This window comes from Desmodus rotundus, chromosome 9 (genome assembly GCF_022682495.2).
Source record: "Desmodus rotundus isolate HL8 chromosome 9, HLdesRot8A.1, whole genome shotgun sequence".
NCBI classification, from domain to species: domain Eukaryota; kingdom Metazoa; phylum Chordata; class Mammalia; order Chiroptera; family Phyllostomidae; genus Desmodus; species Desmodus rotundus.
This window is the reverse complement of record NC_071395.1, coordinates 68433733-68454934: the sequence shown is the minus strand read 5'-3', so window position 1 is coordinate 68454934 and position 21202 is coordinate 68433733. Positions and strand designations below refer to the sequence as shown.

Genomic DNA, 21202 nt, shown 5'->3' with positions numbered 1-21202 from the left:
GGGTAGGAGCTCCTTCTTTCTTGCTGCTGTATGACATTCCAATGTGTAAATGTGCCATAGTTTTTTGATCTGCTCATTTACTGATGTGCACTTAGGTTGCTTCCAACAAAACAAACAAGCAAGTGAAATATAACCAAAGACATCGAAATAAAAAAAAAAAACTGACAGTAATCAGAGAGGAGGGGTTAGGGGATAATGGGGAAGGGGGGGTGGGAGGGAAAGGTTCACCAAGGAACATGTATAAAGGACACATGGACAAAGCAAAAAGCGCATAGGATTCGAGGGTGGGAGGTAGGGATGGGTGGGGCAGGGGAAAGTAGTGGGGGGAAATAGAGACAACTGTACTTAAACAACAATAAAAATTAAAAAATTAAAAAATTAAAATAAAAATATATGCTTGCAAAGGAACTTCCATGGGGAAAGAAGACCAAAGTTGTATTAACTCAACTTTAGGGTGGTTTAGTGGAAAGGTTGCATATAAGAAACCCAAACTTTAGCTTCTATTGCCTGTTCTATCCCCTTATTAGTCATATAGTTAGTGCACATTGCTTCTTTCAAACAAACTTTTCCATCTGTAAAATAGAAGAAGCCAGCAGTGTTATAAGATTTTTTAAATTTTTAAAATTATTTTATTGTTGTTCAATTACAGTTGTCTGCATTTTCTCCCCACCCCTCTACCCAACCCCAGCCAAACCTACCTCCCTCCCCTGCTTCCACCCTTCCCCTTGGTTTTATCCATGTGTCCTTTATAGTAGTTCCTGAAAACCCTTCTCCCCGATATCCCTTCCCCACTCCCCTGTGGCTATTGTTAGATTGTTTTTAACTTCAGTGTCTCTGGTTATATTTTGTTTGCTTTTTTCTTCTATTGAGTGTGTTCCAGTTAAAGGTGAGATCATATGGTATTTGTCCCTCACCACCTGGCTTATTTCACTTAGCATAATGCTCTCCAGTTCCATCCATGCTGTTGCAAAGGGTATAAGCTCCTTCTTTCTCTCTGTTGCATAGAATTCCATTGTGTAAATGTACCATAGTTTTTTGATCCACTCATTTGCTGATGGGCACTTAGGTTGCTCCCAGTACTTGGCTATTATAAATTGTGCTGCTATGAACATTGGGGTGCATACATTCTTTTGGATTGGTGTTTCAGGGCCCTTAGGATATAATCCCAGCAGTGGAATTGCTGGGTCAAAAGGCAGGTCCATTTTTAGTTTTCTGAGGAAATTCCATACTGTTTCCCACAGTGGCCACACCAGTCTGCTTTCCCACCAACAATATATAGGGTTCCCTTTTCTCCACATCCTCTCCAACATTTGTTTGTGAATTTGTTTATGTTGGCCACTCTGACCGGTGTAAGATGGTACCTCATTGTGGTTTTAATTTGCATCTCTCTGATGGCTAGTGATGCTGAGCATCCTTTCATATGTCTCTGGGTCCTCTGTATGTCTTCCTTGGAGAAGTGTCTGTTCAAGTCCTTTGCCCATTTTTTAATTGGGTTGTTTGTCTTCCTGGAGTGGAGTCGTGTGAGTTTTTTATATATTTTGGATTAAAGTAACTAATTGAAGCACTGTTGGTATTCAGAGCTAGTTCAGAGCTATAGTCAGTGGACCTCAGATTTGAGAGTGTGTCAGAATTGCCTGGGAGGCCTGTTAAAATAGCTTCCTAGGCCCCACCCTCAGTGCATCTGGATCAGTAGGTATGAATTTACATTTCTAAGGATTTCCCAAATGATGCTGCTGGTCTGAGGACCACACTTTGAGAACCACTGCTCTAGATCACAGAGTCTGAGTCCAAGTGACTGAGAGGAGGGAGGGATAATGTTTCTCTGTATATTCTGTTGGCTTCTCTCCTTCTCTCCCAAGGGAAGGTTCAAGATTTGTTAATAGCTCTCTTTTTTTCCTTTAGACTGAGGATATATACTGTGAGATACTTTGTTCAGAAGTTACTTGGATGAGTTCTTTCTCCTTCAGTGTGATTTTGTCCTTCATTGAAAGTGTGGTTGGGTTCTCTTCACTTTTAGTTTTCAGGTTCTTCCATCCTTGTTTATTTGACTGTTTGAATATGTCAAATTCTAAAAGTCAAACTATTGCACAAAGATGGGAAGTGTCACTCCTTCCTCTGTCCCTAACACATCATCACCACTTCCCCTTCACCCCCTTGAGGCAACCAATTCCATTCATTTTGTGTTTACTTTTCCTATGTTTATATTTGCTAAAATAAGCAATGTACATTTACATTTGTACATGTACATTTTCTTATTTCCCTTTCTTTCTTACATCAAAGGTAGCATGCTTTTAAAAAAAAACTTAGTTATATATCCTGGAAATCACTCCATATCGATTCAAAGGTATTGTCCTCTTTATGTGTACATCTGCATCATACTCCATGGACCATATACCATAGTGTGGTTATAAGTTGTTTATAGTATTTTGCAATCACACACAATGCAGCATTGAGTAACTCTAGGCCTTGTATTATTAGAAGTTTATCTTCCAGGTAAATTCCTAGAAGTAAGATCGCTGGGTCCAAGGGTAAATGATGAGTGGTCTTGGTAGGTTTGCCCCATTCTCCTTGGTAGCAGTTGTATCCTTTCACATCACCACCAGCAGTGGATGAACAGATCCAAAACATGGCACTCATGCCTAAGTTTCTATCTTTTTCATTGATTTGCAACTAGTAAATTTGTTGATAAGAAGAAGGTACTAAAGAGAGATTAATCCCGATAGTTATAGATCTTCTCTTCTTGTCCTATAGATTAAAATATTTCCAAAGTAGCCCAGGCACAGTGGAGCTGAAATATTTTATCATATTAACATTCTGTTTTGCAACTATATGTTCATTAATTCTATGTATAGTAGGGAATCAAAGATCATTGCCAGAACTTTTGTAACTTTTATACACAATGTTCTCATTATTAAATATTTACTCTTATTTATTTCTCACTTGGTCTGAGTAAACCTTTAAGTGTTTCCCCACACCTCTCACCCAAGAGATAAAGCATAATAGAACAATCCCCAATTCCCTCTACATCTGCAACTCAGTCTAGTTTTTACATGTGACTGATTGAATGGTTGGGTTGGAATTCACGAATGACAGCAAATTCCCCCAAGTCCCTGCAGGCTCAGCTCTGCTGTTTCTTGTTTCAGCAAAGTCATCTGAGGCCGGTCTGCCTGTTACTTTTTTTTAAACCTTTTTTGGTAGCCGTATTTCTTTCTATCTGAATCTCTAAGAGATCAAAATTTAAATTACATTTTAATTTTAGAAAATATGTGTATGTTTAGATACTTTATCTTATTAATTTTTCAACACATAATGAGTTTTTTTCCCTACCCTAAAACCAAGACTTTCATTATCTTGAAAAAGTTTTCTTCAGTAAGCATTTAATATTTCTATTGCATTTATCTGGATAAATTTTCCCCTTGGGTTCATCATACTTTTGTAGTTCAGATTCTCTTTTCTCTGTGCTATACACGTTACCTTTATGTATTCATACATGTTTTCATATATTTATACATTTTCATACATATTTTTCTCAGTCCTCTTCCTTGGCATTCTGCAATAGTTTCTTGAGTTTATCCACCCTATTTAATTAGCTTGTGTTAATCAGACCTTCGGTATTGCTAATGTTACAAACTGTGCTGTCATTTGTTGGTTGCCTTACTTTATTTTTCCACCTCTACCATCTCAACTTATCTTTCACCTCATCTTTTGTAGAGCTCCTGTGTCTTTCATTTAATTGAAAACAATACAAGGCAATCTTTTTCACAATTACTTTTGTTTCCTTCATTAAGCTTCATACACACACACATATGGACACAGCCTTACTCTATATTTTAAGTTTTGTTTTCTCCTTTTAAGTTGGAAGATAATTTCATAGGTCCCATGTTATTTGTTTGTTTAATATGTTACTTATTCTTGGATTAAGAAAAATTCATCCCATCAAGATATTTGTCCCAAGTCACTGTGATCTTGAAAACCTTCAGTTTACCTAAATACTTGCAAGTTTTAGTTTTTATCCCATCCCATATGCTAGAAAGCTGGGTATTATCAATTTAAAACTATACTCAGGGTACCAGCAGCCTGAAGGACATTATCCTTCAAAAATCTCTATCAGAGAGCAGTTTTCTGTTTATCGTTTCATCTTCAGCCTGCTGTTTCCCTCACCACAGGACCACAGTGTGGCTTTGTCTAACATCCCTTCTGGAGAATATGTCTGAGGCATCCTTGTGAAGGACCTTTGTATTATGAGATACATGCTAAGGAGAAGCCTGGCACAAGCAGGCTTTCTGCTTGGAATGAACATGCCTGCCCTTGCTTTGGAACCTGCAGATGTTGGTCTGCTATACCAAAGCGCTTCCAACAAGTGGGTGACTTCTTCCACAGGCTCTAGATTATGGCAAGTTAGCACTGTTCTGCAGACTAGGCTGGGCCTATGTCATGCTACACAGCAATATTTTCTTAGGGAGAGGGTTTATGGATTAATCATCTTTTCTTCTCTAATCTGTTCCCATCTGTAGTAGATCATGCAGAGATTAACCAAACTTTGGTGGCTTCATTTGTTGGTAGCTAATGTATACTTCCCACTAGTCTTACATTCTTTTGGCCACTTCTACTCAACTTAGTAGGTTCCCATCCTCACATTACCATTGTTCCCACAAGCTTCCTTCTAATGTTTGGTACCCAACACTGTAATAGTAATCACATGCTAGACCTCTAACCATACTAATACTTACCTTCCTGCACACACTCTCCAATTCTTTGGCATGGTTTCCCTTCACAGGTTCAACGCCATCTTTCCAAGCTCTTTGACAATGTGGCCAAGATGCAATTCCATCTAGATGCCAGTGAGAAGCCAACCAAGATAAGTCTTGGCATGTACAGCAAGGAAAACGAGTATGTGGCCTTCAGCAAGCCCTGTGACTGCAGTGGCCAGGTAATGTGGAGTCCTTTTTTCTCTTTACACCTTTTTCTCTCAAGTATCTGCATTCAGAGAGTCCACATCAGCCCTCAGGGTGACCTTTTTGACCCTGGGCCAGAACTGCTGTCTGTGCCCTGGGTCTCCTAGCTTCCATTGACTTGACCCAACTTTGGAGCAGCTTCTAGTGCCTGCTTCCCTCTCTCTAGGAAGGACACATGTCAATATTCATATATCTTCCTCAGCCAAGGGCCTGTGCAAAGAGGAATCAAATGCACACAAACAATCTCCTGAGTCAATGAGAGAAGGAGTTTAAATGATCAGCAGTGTCAGGAGACTCAACATGGCAGCCCTGGAACACCCCACCAGGGATTCAAGAACACTGACATCTTCTCCAGGAGAAAATACCCTTTAAAATTAACCATTTCCCTGAGATGTCACTTCTCTGTACACAACCCCTGCCAGAGTCATTTCCTCTTACAGCCCTAACCCTTGGTGAGCCAACTACCACCTGTTTCCAAGAACCACTCTCTCCAAATCTCCTGTGTATAATTTCAACAAACACAAAACATGGACAACTCTATCCTGAAACATCCTCCCCATTCTTCACCATTGCCACTAAGATATAAGCCCTTCTTTCTACATTATCCTAAATGATCCAACAAAGCATTGTTCCTGGGGGTTCTCATCTAGTCCAAAGTAACACCATGAGAAAATATGTTTTGTAAAGTTCCACCTTCATCGACATGTACCTTGGAAAGCAATTCTAGTACTGAAAATAATCAGATATTCTCAGTTTCATGAGAGGAACCCCAGGGTTTGGTTCAGAATGTTCTTTCTGTAGACCTAGAGAGCATGCAGTTGGAGAACATAATCCTGGCTTACATGTCCATCCTCAGCATGGACAAGGTCATGAGAATCCAACTTACTTATACCTACCTCACCCCAAATTAGGATCTCCTTGATGAACTCTGGATGACAGCCCCCCTCTACCCCTACCACCCAATCCCCTTAACCTGCTGCTCAGTCCTGTGTGTTCCAAATGACGCACCTACCTGTTGGTAGTTAAGCCTGGTTCTCATCTATCACTGTCCTGGGTTAAATAGATGAAATGTCTCCTGTGCCTCTGGCTGCCCTTAGGGCTTATAAATCAGGCCTGGGCTCCATTTTCTTCTCTTCCTCCAGCTGAGTAGGAGAAAACATGTACTGTGGATCATACCTTCTTGGGAATCCAGGATTTAATCCGGAGTTCTTCTTCCAGGTAGAAATATGGTTGAACCATGTGCTTGCCCATATGAAGGCTACCATAAGGCATGAGATGACAGAAGGTGTGACTGCCTATGAAGAAAAGCCAAGGGAGCAGTGGCTCTTTGACTACCCAGCTCAGGTATTTTCCCAGCCAGGACCTTCGCAGCTCCCATCCTCCACCAGGCTCTCTCAGGGACCCTATTCAGCCCTCAGGGCTACCAGACATCAAACTCACTACTTGCTTCATAGTCAGGAGAAGCTGGTCTGCAAGGGGTCAGCAAAAGGGAGTAAGAGAATTGTTGGCAATGACTTAATTCAACAAAAACCTTGGGAAATGTAGGGTTGTTTATTTTCACTCTTATTGGCTATAGTAGGGAGAAAATGTATTAACCAGTTCAACTTGTTGACCCAGGCTACTTTGTGCCAAGCTCTTTGCTGAGTACAGGAGACACCAGAAGGGAATGAGACAATAAACCTGCCCTGCTGGACTTTACAGACTGGTGATTCTTACAATGGAGCCTGGTGTAACAATATAGGAGGCTCAGGGTACTCTGGGGAGATATGGCTAGGTAGTAGGTATAGGGACCACCTCTCTGAGGATGTAATATTTAAATTGAGATTTGAAATAGGAGTTTACAAGTTAAAGATGGAAGGAAAGAGCAACCACATATGAGGAAAAGCATGGACAAAGCCTCAGTAGCAAGGGAGAGCACAATATGTTTAAGAAATTGAGAGGAACTGAGTGTGGCTGAAGCTAGAGTAATGGGTGGAGACAACAAAAGTCAGCAGATGGATTCTGGAGAGGAAACTAGAAACCAGTTCTTATAAAACATGTTAGGGAGTCTGACTTGATTTTAAGACATGTCTGAATCCATTAGAGTGTCCTCAAGAGTGCAATAAGAGGGGAGAACCAATTTGAATTTTCAAAAATGACTCTGGCTGCAATACACCCCTCCTCCCTTCCCCTGTTGGTGGCATAGTACTAGTGTTGGTATATTTGGGGGTTGCAGATATTTGGTGCTACTTGCAGTTACAGGAGTAGGTAATGTTGCTCTTGGAAGATATGTAGGCTGAGATGAAAGTATAAAACAAACCCTTGAGCATTATTCAGAGGCTGAATAAGCAAGGAGGGGGCAGTGAAATAAAATGAGAGATGGTACCTTTTTAGATAGGAGGAAAGCCCGGAAACAGTATCATGGAAACCAAAATAGAAACTGCTGATAGCAGGTGCGAAGTTAGTTATGCCATGCCCTTCTAAGAGATCAAGCAAAACAAAGAGGCTGAGGAATGTCCATGAACTTGGCAAGACCATTTCAGTGGAGTGGTAGGGAAGAGGCCACATGGTAGGGAGTTGGAAAGTGAGAAAAAGTTGGGAAAATATTGACAGCAATTAGTGATAAGAGAGATAAGTCAGCACAGCATGAAGGGAGCAGTATTTTTCCACAGTACAGTTGTCACATCACAATCAAACCATCTCATCAAGATCCTAGTGCAGGAAGAACTTTGACAAAACCCAGTATGTCTAAATCCAAAGGCAAGAACAGATGACCTCGGGAATGGTACAATTGACTATAGCAGGATCCACTATTTCACAAAGGGAATAATCCCTATCAGGATTCTTTGTTTACCTGAATCAGAATTTTGAGGCAAGAAAATTGGTTGCCTCCTACTATTGTAACAGGTATCGTCTGGAGCAGTGTCTTCCAGACCAAATGACCTACAGGTGATCAATGGATCTAAATTTGCCACGAATAACCAAACATGTATTTTTTTCATATAAGTTTCTCAGTAAACAGAAGAAATACTCATTTGGATTGCTTTTCCCATTTGTTTATTTTGAATTTATGAAAAATGCAAATCATACTACCACATTGAATTTTGGTATAATTCACCTTGACCTTCAAGAGTAGGCCTTTCAATGTTATAGGTTTTAAAAAATAAAAAATGTAATGAAAGTATTATGGACAACAAAAATAGACCACAAATGACCAGTAGTAGCTCACTAAACAAGAATACTGAGACCACAAGAGGTCTCAGAATAACAGTGCAAAGACTGAATGTAGTTGAGATATTCCATCAACATATCGTTATCCCCGTAAGCACAGGGAAGATGTTGCAAAGTGGAATGGTCAATGTAGCAATCTCTAGAAGCCACTGACATTGACCAGAGGAAGTCTTTGGTTGTTCTTAACCAAATGGTACATTGTTCCAGAGCAGAAAGTGCTTTCCCCACTGTGCTGTCACCACATCCCAGCTCCAAGGACTGATAGGCAGGTGACTCACTTAATCTGCGCTGTTGGGAGAGGGCAGCGCAGCGGCACAATTCCCTCACACAATTCTATTCTGAGTCCTTGGAGTGTGGTGAGTGGACTGGTTTTTGAGACAGTCCTGGTAATGGCTTTCCTAAGTGACTGTCTATGCCCCAGGTGGCCCTGACCTGCACTCAGATCTGGTGGACCACAGAGGTGGGCATGGTCTTTGCCAGGCTGGAGGAAGGATATGAGAGCTCCATGAAGGACTATCACAAGAAGCAAGTGACCCAGCTCAAAACCCTCATCAGCATGCTGATCAGCCCACTCTCCAAGGGGGACCGGCAGAAGATCATGACCATATGCACCATCGATGTGCATGCCCGGGATGTGGTGGCCAAGATGATTGCTCAGAAGGTGAGTCCCAATCACTCAGGAGTGTCTCTCCTTGTGGGTACACAGATATTGGGGTTAAGAAAAAGCTCATATATGGTCAAAACATGGGGGCCCAGGCTCTGTCTGCACTGGCCAGAGAGCTGGGGCAGGGTCATGGTGCCTGCTCCGACCTTTTAAAACCCCCATGAAGACAGTGCAGTCCCAGCAGCTTGTGCTTTCTGGGCTGAGGCAGGCACCATGTGCTATACTCTTAACTGGCAGGCAATGCCCAAGTCATTCAGAACCCTGCGAGTCATGGGACTAGGAGCCACCTGCTACCTGCTGAACACTGTTTTACCCACCTGCTCTGCCACTTTGTCTTTAGGTGGACAATGCCCAGGCCTTTCTCTGGCTGTCCCAGCTGAGGCATCGTTGGGATGATGAGGCCAAACACTGCTTTGCCAATATCTGTGATGCCCAGTTTCTGTATTCCTATGAGTACCTGGGAAATACACCTCGCCTTGTAATCACACCTCTGACAGACAGGTGAGTGCTGGCATCAGCCATTGACAGAAAGCTGCTGTCTGGCTCAGGCTATCCAGTGACCATCCAGGATCAAAACCACTGTCACTGGACATTTGCTCACAGAGTTGCAGGGTGAGGGCTTGACTTAGCACAAGAGATGTAAAATAAAACTGAAAGAATAAATCACAGAGCAAGTCAATGAGCAGTGACTTTTTGAGGCATTACTAAGCAGTCATACACACCCACATTCTAACACCAGTTCTAATGCATACCAGCTGTTTGACCATGAAAAACTTTACCTTATTTTTGGTTTCCTCTCCTGTGAAATGGAGGTAGTGACACACCTCACCTGAGTTTTGAAAGGATAAAAAACAGCAATGCTTATAAGAAGCTTAGTGTATGTAAGTGCTCCAGCCAATGATCCTTATTACTATTTTCTTATCAACCAACTGGCATATTTATTCAGCACCTCTCACTTTGGTAATATGAAGATAAAAGCAAGGTACTGCCTACAGTCAGGAGCTTACAGTTTTTTAGAGAATGACACTCTCTGCCATTCGTATTAATTCATTTATGAGTGAATTCATGCCAGACACTGAATTAGTGACTGGAAATGACTAAAACATTTCTTGTCCTTAAACTCCAATTCTAGTGAGGGAAATAAGACATATGTAGATAACAATTTAAATAGCACAGGGGGAACATGCAAGGTCGTAGTATCAAATGGGCTCAAAGCCATGTGTTACATATTTCCAAGCCAGTGACTTACCAGCAGAAGCCTGAGCACAAAGGGTCTCCCCCACCGTGGGAAGAAGAGGGCTGGTAGCACTTCAGGATGAACTTTTATCTGATCTGGACCTTGAAGGATGTGTAGGATTTCAATCAGATTTCAGTAGGTTGTAGAACAGCTGTTAGGGTATCATGAAATTGTACAGAAATGTGTGTGTGCCACTTTTTCTGTTGAGAGGATCTATAGCACTCTACAATTGTTCAAGTGGCCTGGGATCCCCAAAAGGTAAAGAACTACTAATAAGCATTCTAGAACATGAAATTTTGTGGGCAAAATCATGGAAATGGGAAAACCATAGACATGTTCCTGGAAGAGAAAGCAGACTCTTGATAGTTGCTCATAAGGCTGGGAAAAGAGGTAAGAGTCAGACTATAAAGTGGAAGAATACATTTTTAATCCAGTAAGTAATGATAAACTATTGAACATTTTTCATCAGAGTGAAATGATGAAAACTGTATTTTATGAAGATTTATTCAACAGCAGAATATGGCAAAGGAGAGAAAGGACTAGGGAATAAAGTCATGGCCCATGTGAGAAATTATATTTTAATTTTGCTGAGATTTCTATAAATTCTGCTAAGAGCTAGTGCCCTTTCCCATTACAATTCCATCGAACACCAAATCTCTTCTCCAAAGAATTGTATGTCTGAATGACTGGTCCCCCTGAATAAGTGACTTGTGGGTAATGAAGAGATTGTTGGAAGTTTTGAAGGATAAAATGGCCAAATAGAATCTGTGCCATCTTTTACTTTTCTCTCTGCCTATTTTAAGTGTTATTATTGCATGTATTCTGGTTAAATTCTCAGGTGTAGTTCCAAATAATGTTTAGTTAAATTGTAATCACTGTGCTCATGGAGTGACTAAGATGTGGGAAATCCAGCATAGTGGGAAATCTAAACATCATCCAAACAGTAAGACCTCATGGTTTTACTCCCTCCAAGCTTTTCACTTTTTAAATTCATTTTCCTACCTATTCTGGTAAGATCCCACGAGAGTCCCACCGAAACCACACCCCATTCACTCTTTTGGGGGGAACCCTGTAGAGGTCACATCACTGTCTTTCATCACTCCCCTGTGCACTGAGACTGAAATCTGAATTCCTTATGGGACCTAGTAATTCCTAGCACCCACTCCAGCCACAGGGACCTCCTGTTTCTAATCCATTTAAGTTCATTCCAACCTCAAACCTTTTGCACGAGTTGTTCCCACTGCCTAGAATGTCCTTCTCCATGCTCATTGTCCCACTGTGACCGTCTCACCATTTAGATCTACTCTCAGTTCTGAGGAGACCTTCCATGACCATTTTCTGTAAAAGACAGCCCCTCCCTGCTCACACACAGACAGACAGACACACACACACAGCAATCACCCCCACTGACCATTCTGCTATCTTCTTTCCACATTCTGAGATGACCTCGCTCACTCGCTGGCTGCACTCCCTTCTGGAATGTAAACTCTGTCATCAGAGACCTTTGTGTGTTTTGTTTGTTGCCATGTCCCCAGCACCTAGAAGATGTTGAATTAATACCTGTCGAATAAATGAATGGTGGTTGAACATTGAAGACTAAGAATAGACAGAATCAAGGAGGGGAGGCTGACTCAGAGGAGGGATCCATGCAGGACTGGTCTATGCCTTGTCACCTTCTTCAGGTGACAAGGCAAGAAGGTCATGTGAGGAGTGATATTTCTCTGTCTTCTGCTCTTAGCTAGGGACCGCCCCTCCTCCCTGCCCCAGCTTACAGTTCAAGGCAGACCAGTCTGTCTCCAGGAGCACAGATTCCTCTGTAGCTGGAACAATAAAAGCAGCAGCAGCAGCTCTGGGGCTCTTGGCATCTTCCATGTTTGACTTAGGCTTGACTTGGGCTCCATTGGTGGGAGGGAATCATTCAGTGAGGCTTGAAGGAAAAGTTTTTCCACCACCAGCTTTATTCAGAGTGGGACCTCTCATGTTCCTCCATCTTTATGGCGATCCTCGGCAAGACACCTGCTCTCCACTGGTACAGTATTCTTTTTCAGTGACATTTTTGCCTCCTCTGAAATATAATCTAATTGTTTAGGAATTTATATCACTTGGAACAGAATAATGAAGCTGTTCTATATTTGAGCAATTTAATGAATGTCTGTCTTTCACTCTAGAGTATATGTTCTGTGATAACATTGACTTTTATTTGCCCACTGCTCTACACCCAGGATCAGCACTGTGTCTGGCAACTAATAGCATTTAAGAAATACTCCTTGACTGAATACAGTGAGATGGTTTCTGAGACTTTGGAGTTCCCTCCTTTCCATGACTTAGCAGGCATTGTCATTCCCAGTGATAAAAAGTACATGACTTTTTCCTGGGGCTTCACACCTGCCAAGGAGTTAAAGAAGATAATTACCTCTTTTGCACTTACAAATCTCTAGCACGCTAAAGCTAAATGCCCTATATAGGGAAATGGTGAGGCTTTGACAATGAATTATTTCTAAAATAGGCATTTATCACCACTTCCATGAAATAATAAGAACTTGAAAGGAAGGTTTGCTGCAAATAATGGTGCACACTATATAGACCTTGACCTTGTTTTGCACATTAGATGCTTTCTGAAGAAGTAGGGTGTTGTGAATATTTATGTGGCAAATTCCATGTTCTCATTGACTTCCATTATTATCTCAAGAAATGTTTTGCACAGAAAAAAAAAATTGGCCTTACCACAGAAAATCACATTTTAAAGAGCATTCAGTTTTTGCCGGTGTATAGCTTAAGTACATTTAATTCTCTCCTGCCAGAGAAATTAATCAAATGGACAATTGATCCGTACAACCTTTGTACATTCATTAAAAGCACACCTGCATTACAGTGCATCCAACTGATTATGCCTATTTCTTTGGAGTGTCCCACTGCCTGGATGGGACTTGAATATATAAGTGGGTACAATGGCTCAGCCATTGTTGCAGGACTTTGGCACAATGCTAAGTTGAAGAACTAAATGGAAATGCTTTTTCAGGCTGAACAAAGCAATTCTCCTAAGTTGTTGCTTCACCTTTGCATGGTCTCTCCCTTTATGACCCTCCCTTCACCTTCACACACAAACGCCCCCTCCAGCCCTATGCTGTGTTAAGTAATGTAATCAACCACTTATCCATTTTGAGCACCTCTTAATTTCTCAGGAACTACTGCAGGTAGGGGAGGTATAATTGATGCAAGAGTGTTTGAAGGTGATTTGCTGAAAAGGACACAACTAGCAAATGTCGTACACTTTAAAAAAAGTTTTATCTGATATTTTTATTGAAACTTAGTCATCTGTAGACAAAGAAAATAAGTCATCTAGAGATAATCATTGTTAATATGTGCTCTGTTTACTTCTACATGTAGATTTTGAAAAATTGAAATTGCAATCACATGCTGTGTATAAATTATCACAGATTGCTTTTTTATATAACATTATGTGGTGAGCTTATTCTCTAAATATTCTTCTAAAACATTCTAATAGCTAAATTTATGTAACACATAATGGAATATTTAAGTTGCATTTAAACTTTTACTATTAAAGTAAAGCTTTCATGGACACTCTTTTATATAAAATGTTTACTATATTTTTCATTATTTCCCCAGGAAAGATTCCAAGAAAGCAGGATAATTAGATGACACATACTTTCAAATTATTCTTGAAAAAATTATCTCACTCTTGCTAGCAGTTTATGAGAGTGTTCATCTCATAATATCCTCATCAGCATTAAGTATTATTGTTAAAATATTATTAATTTTATGTCAAAATGGTATCTCATTTTAATTTAGATGTCCTTGATTACTCACTCACAGGTCTGACCATTCTTATGTATTTATTGGCTATTATATTTCCCTCTCATATGAATTATTTGTCACTGTCATTGCCCATTTTAGTACTTTTATACTTAAAAGTCCCTGTCCATTTCAAGATCAGTTTAATATTCACCTTATTTTATGATAGTTTATTTGATTTTACTTTTTTCTTCAACCTTTTTAAGTTCTTTGGTAAACCTTTTCACTGTTGAGTAAAGTGAGTGTTTTTATCAAAAACTTTCAGTTATAAGTGATAGAAGTCAAGCTCAAACTAACTTGAACAGAAAGAAGCCTTTTAGCTCACATGCCTGGGAAATGAGTCCTGCTCGCTGTTGTGGAACCCACTCCTGGTCTCAACAGGGAGACACCAGGGTTTGATCTCTCAGATCATGCCTTTGTTTTTTCCTGAGTCCTGACTTCTTTCTTCCATAGATTTTCTTCATGTGGCTAGAAAGATGTTCTCTATGCCTACACCTTTATGACTTCTAATTCAGATCCTCTCTTTCCCAGCACTGTGCATCTGATTCCTTAAAGGGACTCTGATTTACTATGTTTGGATCATGTGCTCATCTCTAAGCCAGTCACTGTGACCAATGAAATCAGTATTTTATCCAACCTGAGCCTTGTGCCTCCCCCAAGGAGGGTGGGAAATGCTTTGATTGATAGCCCCATTAGAATTCATGGTGTGGAGCAGAGATGACTTTCCAAAGTGTGGAATTCTAGGCAAGGAAAACCCACCAAAACTGTCTGAAGGAGTATATAATTTTACTTTTTAAATTTGTTTTTAAGTACCAGTGGGCCCAACATTTTTAAAATGAGTAATGGGTCCTTTCCCTCTTTGATTTATGATGTTTCCTCTACCATATTCAAAGTTCTGAGTCTATCAAACTACCTTGAAGTATCTGTTCTGTTTCATCAGTATATTAATTTACCTATAAGCCATATTGCCTAAGGCTTGTAACGTACCATGAATTTAATATATTTTTAAAGACTTCATTTATTTACTTCTAGAGAGAGAGGAAGGGAAGAAGAGAGGGAGAGAAACATCAATGTGAGAGAGAAACATTAATCAGTTGCCTCTTGTATGTGCCCAACTGGACACCAAACCTGCAACCCAGGCATGTGCCCTGACCAGGAATCGAACCAGTGACCTTTCACTTTGTGGAACAACGCCCAACCCACTGAGCCACACTGGTCAGGGAATGAATTGTAATATTTTTATAGTAAAGTTCTACATCATCTATCATCGTTACCTATTTTTTGTTTAGCTTTTTTGTTTCCTCTTTCAAACGACCTTCAATTATTTTGTCAAGTTACAAAATATAAATGATTAGAGTTTTAATTAGTGAACCTTACCTTCCAGGTACTATTGAAAGAATAGCCATCTTTATAAAATGTGACTTGTTTCTGCTGATTTATATCTTCAGTTATGTTTGTCAGAAAAGTTTATAAGTATCTTTATATAGTTTTTGAGTATTTCTTATTCTTATATTTAGGTCTTTGAAAATTTTTGTTACTAATTAAGATTGTTTATATATACATATATTTCTGAGCAACTTTACAGAGGGTTATTTTACATATCAAAAACTTCATCCGTTCCAAGTGTACAACTCAATGACTTTAGTGACTTACCAAGTGGTGTAACGATCACCATAAATCAATTTCACAGCATTTCCATTCCTCCCAGTAAGACCTCTCGTGCCTGTTCACAGTCAATCATCACTCCCACCCCAGCCCCGGGTGACCACTACTATATTTTCTGTTCTACATAGATTTGCCTATCCTGAACATGTCTATAAATGGAACCATACAACATGGGATCCCTTGTGTCTGGCTTCTTTCATGTTGTACAATGTTTTGGGGGTTCATCCATAATAGAGCATGTGTCAGTAGTTCATTCTTTTTCACTTCTGAACAATGCTCCATTTCAGAGATACAACACCCTTTGTCTATCAGGTCATAAGTTTATGCACACGTAGGCCTGGGGCATCCAACCTTTAGGCATATCTGGGCCACACTGGAAGAAGAAGAGTTGTCTTGGGCCCAACATTAAATACATTGTGACATGTAATCACAAAAAATCTCATAATGTGACTTTGGGTGAGAGAAGATGGTGGCAAGATAGATGGGAGCGGAGTTACCTTCCCCCTGGACCTGGGTGAAACACCTACCCACTCCACTGAGAAACAAAGCGAACAGCCAAAAGCAGCCCAGCGTTTAAGAAGATAGGAGACCAGAAAGTACAGCGGACACTGAGAAAACACAAGGTAAGGGGACTGCTTCAGGACAAAAAGGTCCCTGGGACCAACATGGGGACCAGGGCTACTGCAGCCCCAGGCCCACCCATGCTGGGCCTGCCACAGGACTCCTGGGAGAGAGCCGGCTTAACGGCCCCCTCCCCTGTCAAACAAGGCCCGAGCAACACTGTGAGAGACCTGGTTGCCTGAAGTTGCAGGGAGGGGAATAAGGACAAAGTGGAAAACCTAGGGAGGCCACGGGCGCTGGCCAAGGAGAGTTGAAAGTTGGGCCGCTTGCAATCCTGACAGGACAGTCCCTAGCCTAGCTGGAGAGGTGGGCTGTGTGAGAGGACAGGCCCTTCCTTGTACAGAGGGAGCCACAGGATTGAGCAGGAAGACTTTTCCCAAAAAGAAAAAGACCCTCTGGGGCACTTTGGGGAATTCCCCTGCAGCAACAGCTCCAGTCTCCTCTCCACCCTGCCACCCATCGGGGGACTATGCGCACCTCATCTCGGAGGGAGCTGAGACTACAGGTACCATCCGGGGCAGGGTGCCCAGTGACCAGGAGTGTGCCCAGCTAACAGGGAGTGTGCCCATCTACCAGGGAGTGCCTGCACTTCATCTCGGAGAGAGCTGAGACTACAGGCACCACCTGGGGGAGGGTGCCCAGGGATTGGGAGTATGCCCAGCGACCGGAGAGTGTCTGCACCTCATCTCAGAGGGAACTGAGACCACAGGCACCAGGGAGAGTGAGAACCAAGGAAGGCTCTGAACGCCCACCCATAGCCCGGAGAAGGCCTACCATAAAAAAAGTGGGTAGAAGCTGGGAACACCAGGATTCCTCCTGGAAGAGAAAACCGACCAACAAAGGAAACACCAACAGATGAGAAGAAGGTGAAGGAGGGAGGGGAAACCACACGAAGTCAACACAGGACCTATCTGAAAATATAAATAAATAGTGAAGAAATTACTAAGAACAAAAAACTGAACAAAAGCAAGAGAAAAGCCTCAAAACCTTGTACACATGGAGGAACCAGCTCCAACACAACCTTCCCACACCTGCACAACAGAAGACAAGAAGTGGGGGACAGACTGACCCTCAGATAACCAGCTGGTGGGAAAGACCCACCAAAGAGAGTCTGAACAAGAACCAAAAACCAAAGACATACACAGAGCCAACATAAACCACACCCCAAGATGAGTAAGATTGGGAGATCAAGGAGACTGTACACTAAATCTCACAAGTATTCTACCACAGAAGTTTACACAAAAACCCAGGGAGTCAGAAAAGAGCAACTTAAGAAGCAGAGGCTAACAGGAAAAGTCTCACAAACAATGGGAAGACAAAGAAACAAGCCCCAAATGAAACATAAGGGGGAAGTCTCAGAAACAATGCTAACTGAAATAGAGGCAAGTCAACTATCAGATATTGAGTTCAGGAATTGGTTATGAGGAAGCTTAATGAGCTCACACAGAATTACCAAAAACTATAGGGAAACTACAATGAACTCACTGCAAACTATATCAACATGAAAAAGGAAATAGAAACTATCAACAAGGGCCAAGAGGAGATGAAGAATACAATTTCGGAACTGAAGAACACAGTAGAAGGAATCAAAAGCACTCTTGATGAGCAGAGGACCAGATCAGCTAACTGGAGGACAAGGTAGAAAAAAACACCCAGAATGAGCAAGAAAAAGAAAAGAGGCTCAGAAAGAATGAAGAGGGGTTAAGGGAAAAGCAGGACAACATGAAACGCAATAATATTGTTATAATAGGGATACCAGAAGGAGAAGAGGAAGAGCAAGGGATAGAAAACCTGTTTGAAAAAGTAATGATGGAAAATTTCCCTAATTTGGTGAGAGAAAAAGACACACAAATCCAGGAATCACAGAGAGTCCCAATCAAGAGGAACCCAAGGAGGCCCACTACAAGACACATCATAATTAAAATGGCAAATTTCCAAGACAAAGAGAGGATCTTAAAGGCAGCAAGGGAGAAAAAGGAAGTAACATACAAGGGAGCCCCAATAAGGTTAGCAACTGACTTCTCAATGGAAACGCTCCAAGCCAGAAGAGAATGGCAAAAAATATTCCAAGTAATGAGAACCAGAGGCCTGCAACCAAGACTACTTTACCCAGCGAGGCTCTCAATTAAGATAGAAGACCAAATAAAGAGTTTCCCAGACAAAAGAAGTCTAAAAGAATACAGCTCCACCAAACCAGTTCTGCAAGAGATGCTAAAGGGACTGCTTTAAGGAAAGGAAGGAAAAGAGAAAGACGGAGGAACACAGGTAGGAAATAATGGCAATGAATAACTACCTATCGATAATAACCTTAAACGTAAATGGATTAAATGCTCCAATCAAAAGACATAGAAGAGCTGAATGGATAAGAAAACATGACCCACACATATGCTGCCTACAAGAAACCCATCTCAGGACAAAAGACTTACACAGACTGAAAGTGAAGGGCTGGAAACAAATATTCCAAGCAAATGGACAGGAAAAAAAAGCCGGGGTAACAATACTCATATCAGACAAAATAGACTTCAAAAAAAGGTCCATAAAGAGAGACTCAGATGGTCACTTCATAATACTCAAAGGAAGAATCCACCAAGAAGACATAAACATTGTAAATATATATTCACCCAACATAGGAGCACCCAAATACAAAGAAAAAATCATGGAGGACTTCAAGAAAGATATTGACAGCAACACAATTATAGTAGGGGATTTTAATACCCCACTGTCAAAGATGGACAAATCTTCTAAACAAAATATCAACAAAGATATTGTGGCATTGAACAAGGCCTTGGATAAAATGGACTGAACTGATATATATAGAGCCTTTCATCCTAAAGAAGCAAAATACACATTCTTTTCAAATGCACATGGAACATTTTCAAAGATAGACCACATGATAGGACACTAAACAAGCCTCAACAAATTCAGGAAAATTGAAATCATATCAAGCATTTTCTCTGACCACAAGGGACTGAAACTAGAAACAAATCCCAAGGAAAAACCCCCAAACACTCAAAAACATGGAGACTGAATAGCATGCTATTAAACAATGAATGGGTGAAAAATGAGATCAGAGAAGAAATCAAAATGTTTCTGGAAACAAATGAAAATGAACTCACAACAACCCAAAACCTATGGGACACAGAGAAGGCAGTCCTGAGAGGGAAGTTCATAGTGATACAGGCCTACCTAAAAAGAATAGAAAGATTTCAAATAAATAGCCTAACCCTGCACCTACAAGAACTCAAGGAACAACAACAAAGCCAACCCAGAGCAAGTACAAGGAAGGAAATAAACCAGATCAGAGCAGAATTAAATGACATAGAGAATAAAAGCACAATTGTAAGGATCAGTGAAGCCAGGAGCTGGTTCTTTGAAAAGATAAACAAAATCGACAAGACCTTAAGCAGGCTCATCAAGAAAAGAAGAGAGAGGACCCAAATAAACACAATCAGAAATGAAAGAGGAGAGATTACAACTGATACCACCGAAATATAAAAGATTGTAAAAAAATTACTACAAAGAACTATATGCCAAGAAATGTGAAAACCTAGATGAAATGGACACATTTCTAGAAAAATATAATCTTCCAAAACTCAATAAAGAAGAAGCAGAAAGCCTGAACAGACCAATAACACCTGATGAAATTGAAACAGCAATCCAAAAGCTTCTGATACACAAAAGCCCTAAACCAGATGGTTTCACAGGAGAATTCTACAGAGCATTTAAGGGGGAGCTAACCCCTATCCTCCACAGATTATTTCAAAAAATTCAAGAAGATGCAAGACTCACAAACTGATTTTATGAAGCCAACATTATCCTAATCCCCAAACCATATAAAGACATAACAAAGAAAGAAAACTTCAGCCCAATATCATTGATGAACACAGATGCTAAAATCCTCAACAAAATATTGGCAAACCACATCCAGCAATTCATTAAAAAGATCATACAGCATGATCAAGTGGGATTCATCCCAGGGATGCAAGGATGGTACAATATTCGCAAATTAATAAACATAATACTCCACATAAACAACAGCAAAGACAAAAACCACATGATCATATCAATAGATCAGAAAAAGCATTTGATAAGATACAGCACCCATTTCTGATAAAAACACTCAACAAAGTGGGAATAAAGGGAGCATTCCTCAATGTAATAAAGGCCATATATGAGAGACCTACAGCCAACATCATACTCAATGGACAAAAACTTAGAACTTTCCCACTAAGATCAGGAACAAGACAAGTATGCCCTCTCTCAGCACTCCTATTCAACATAGTATTGGAAGTCCTAGCCACAGCAATCAGACAAGAAAAAGCAATAAAAGGCATCCAAATTGGAAAGGAGGAAATGAAACTGTCACTGTTTGCAGACGACATGATAGTGTACATGGAAAACCCTATAGACTCCACCAAAAAACTACTCGACCTAATAAATGAATTTGGCAAAACAGCTGGATACAAAGTCAATACCTAGAAATCAAAGGCATTCCTGTATACCAACAATGAAACTACAGAAACAGAAATCAGGAAAAAAATCCCATTTGATATAGCAACAAGAAAAATAAAGTACCTAGGAATCAACCTAACCAAGGAGGTAAAAGGCTCAGTAAACTACACAACACTGAAGAAAGAAATTAAGGAAGACACAAACAAATGGAAGCATGTACCATGCTCATGGATTGGAAGAATTAGCATCATCAAAATGGCCATACTACCCAAAGCAATTTATAGGTTCAGTGCAATCCCTATTAGAGTACCCATGACATATTTCACAGATATAGAACAAACATTTCAGAAATTCATATGGAACCATAAACAACCCCGAATAGCTGCAGCAATTTTGAGAAAGAAGAACAAAGCAGGAGGGATCACAATACCTGATATCAAACTGTATTACAAGGCCCCTGTAATCAAAACAGCCTGGTACTGGCATAAAAACAGGCACATAGACCAATGGAACAGAACAGAGAGCCCAGAAATAAACCCAAGTCTCTTCTGTCAATTAATATTTGACAAAGCGGGCAGGAGCATA

At 40.6% G+C, this 21202-nt stretch overlaps 1 protein-coding gene across 3 annotated transcripts in view; it reads left to right on the top strand.

The window, feature by feature from the left end:
- The window catches only part of DNAH9 (dynein axonemal heavy chain 9), a 367496-nt gene that overhangs the window by 103303 nt on the left and 242991 nt on the right, over window positions 1-21202 (top strand). For all 3 annotated transcript variants that reach the window (XM_024564675.4, XM_053910525.2, XM_053910526.1), the window contains exons 23-26: window positions 4778-4930; window positions 6174-6299; window positions 8587-8826; window positions 9170-9330. In XM_024564675.4, the coding sequence (XP_024420443.2) occupies window positions 4778-4930; window positions 6174-6299; window positions 8587-8826; window positions 9170-9330 (680 nt within the window). The remainder of the gene's footprint in view (window positions 1-4777; window positions 4931-6173; window positions 6300-8586; window positions 8827-9169; window positions 9331-21202) is intronic.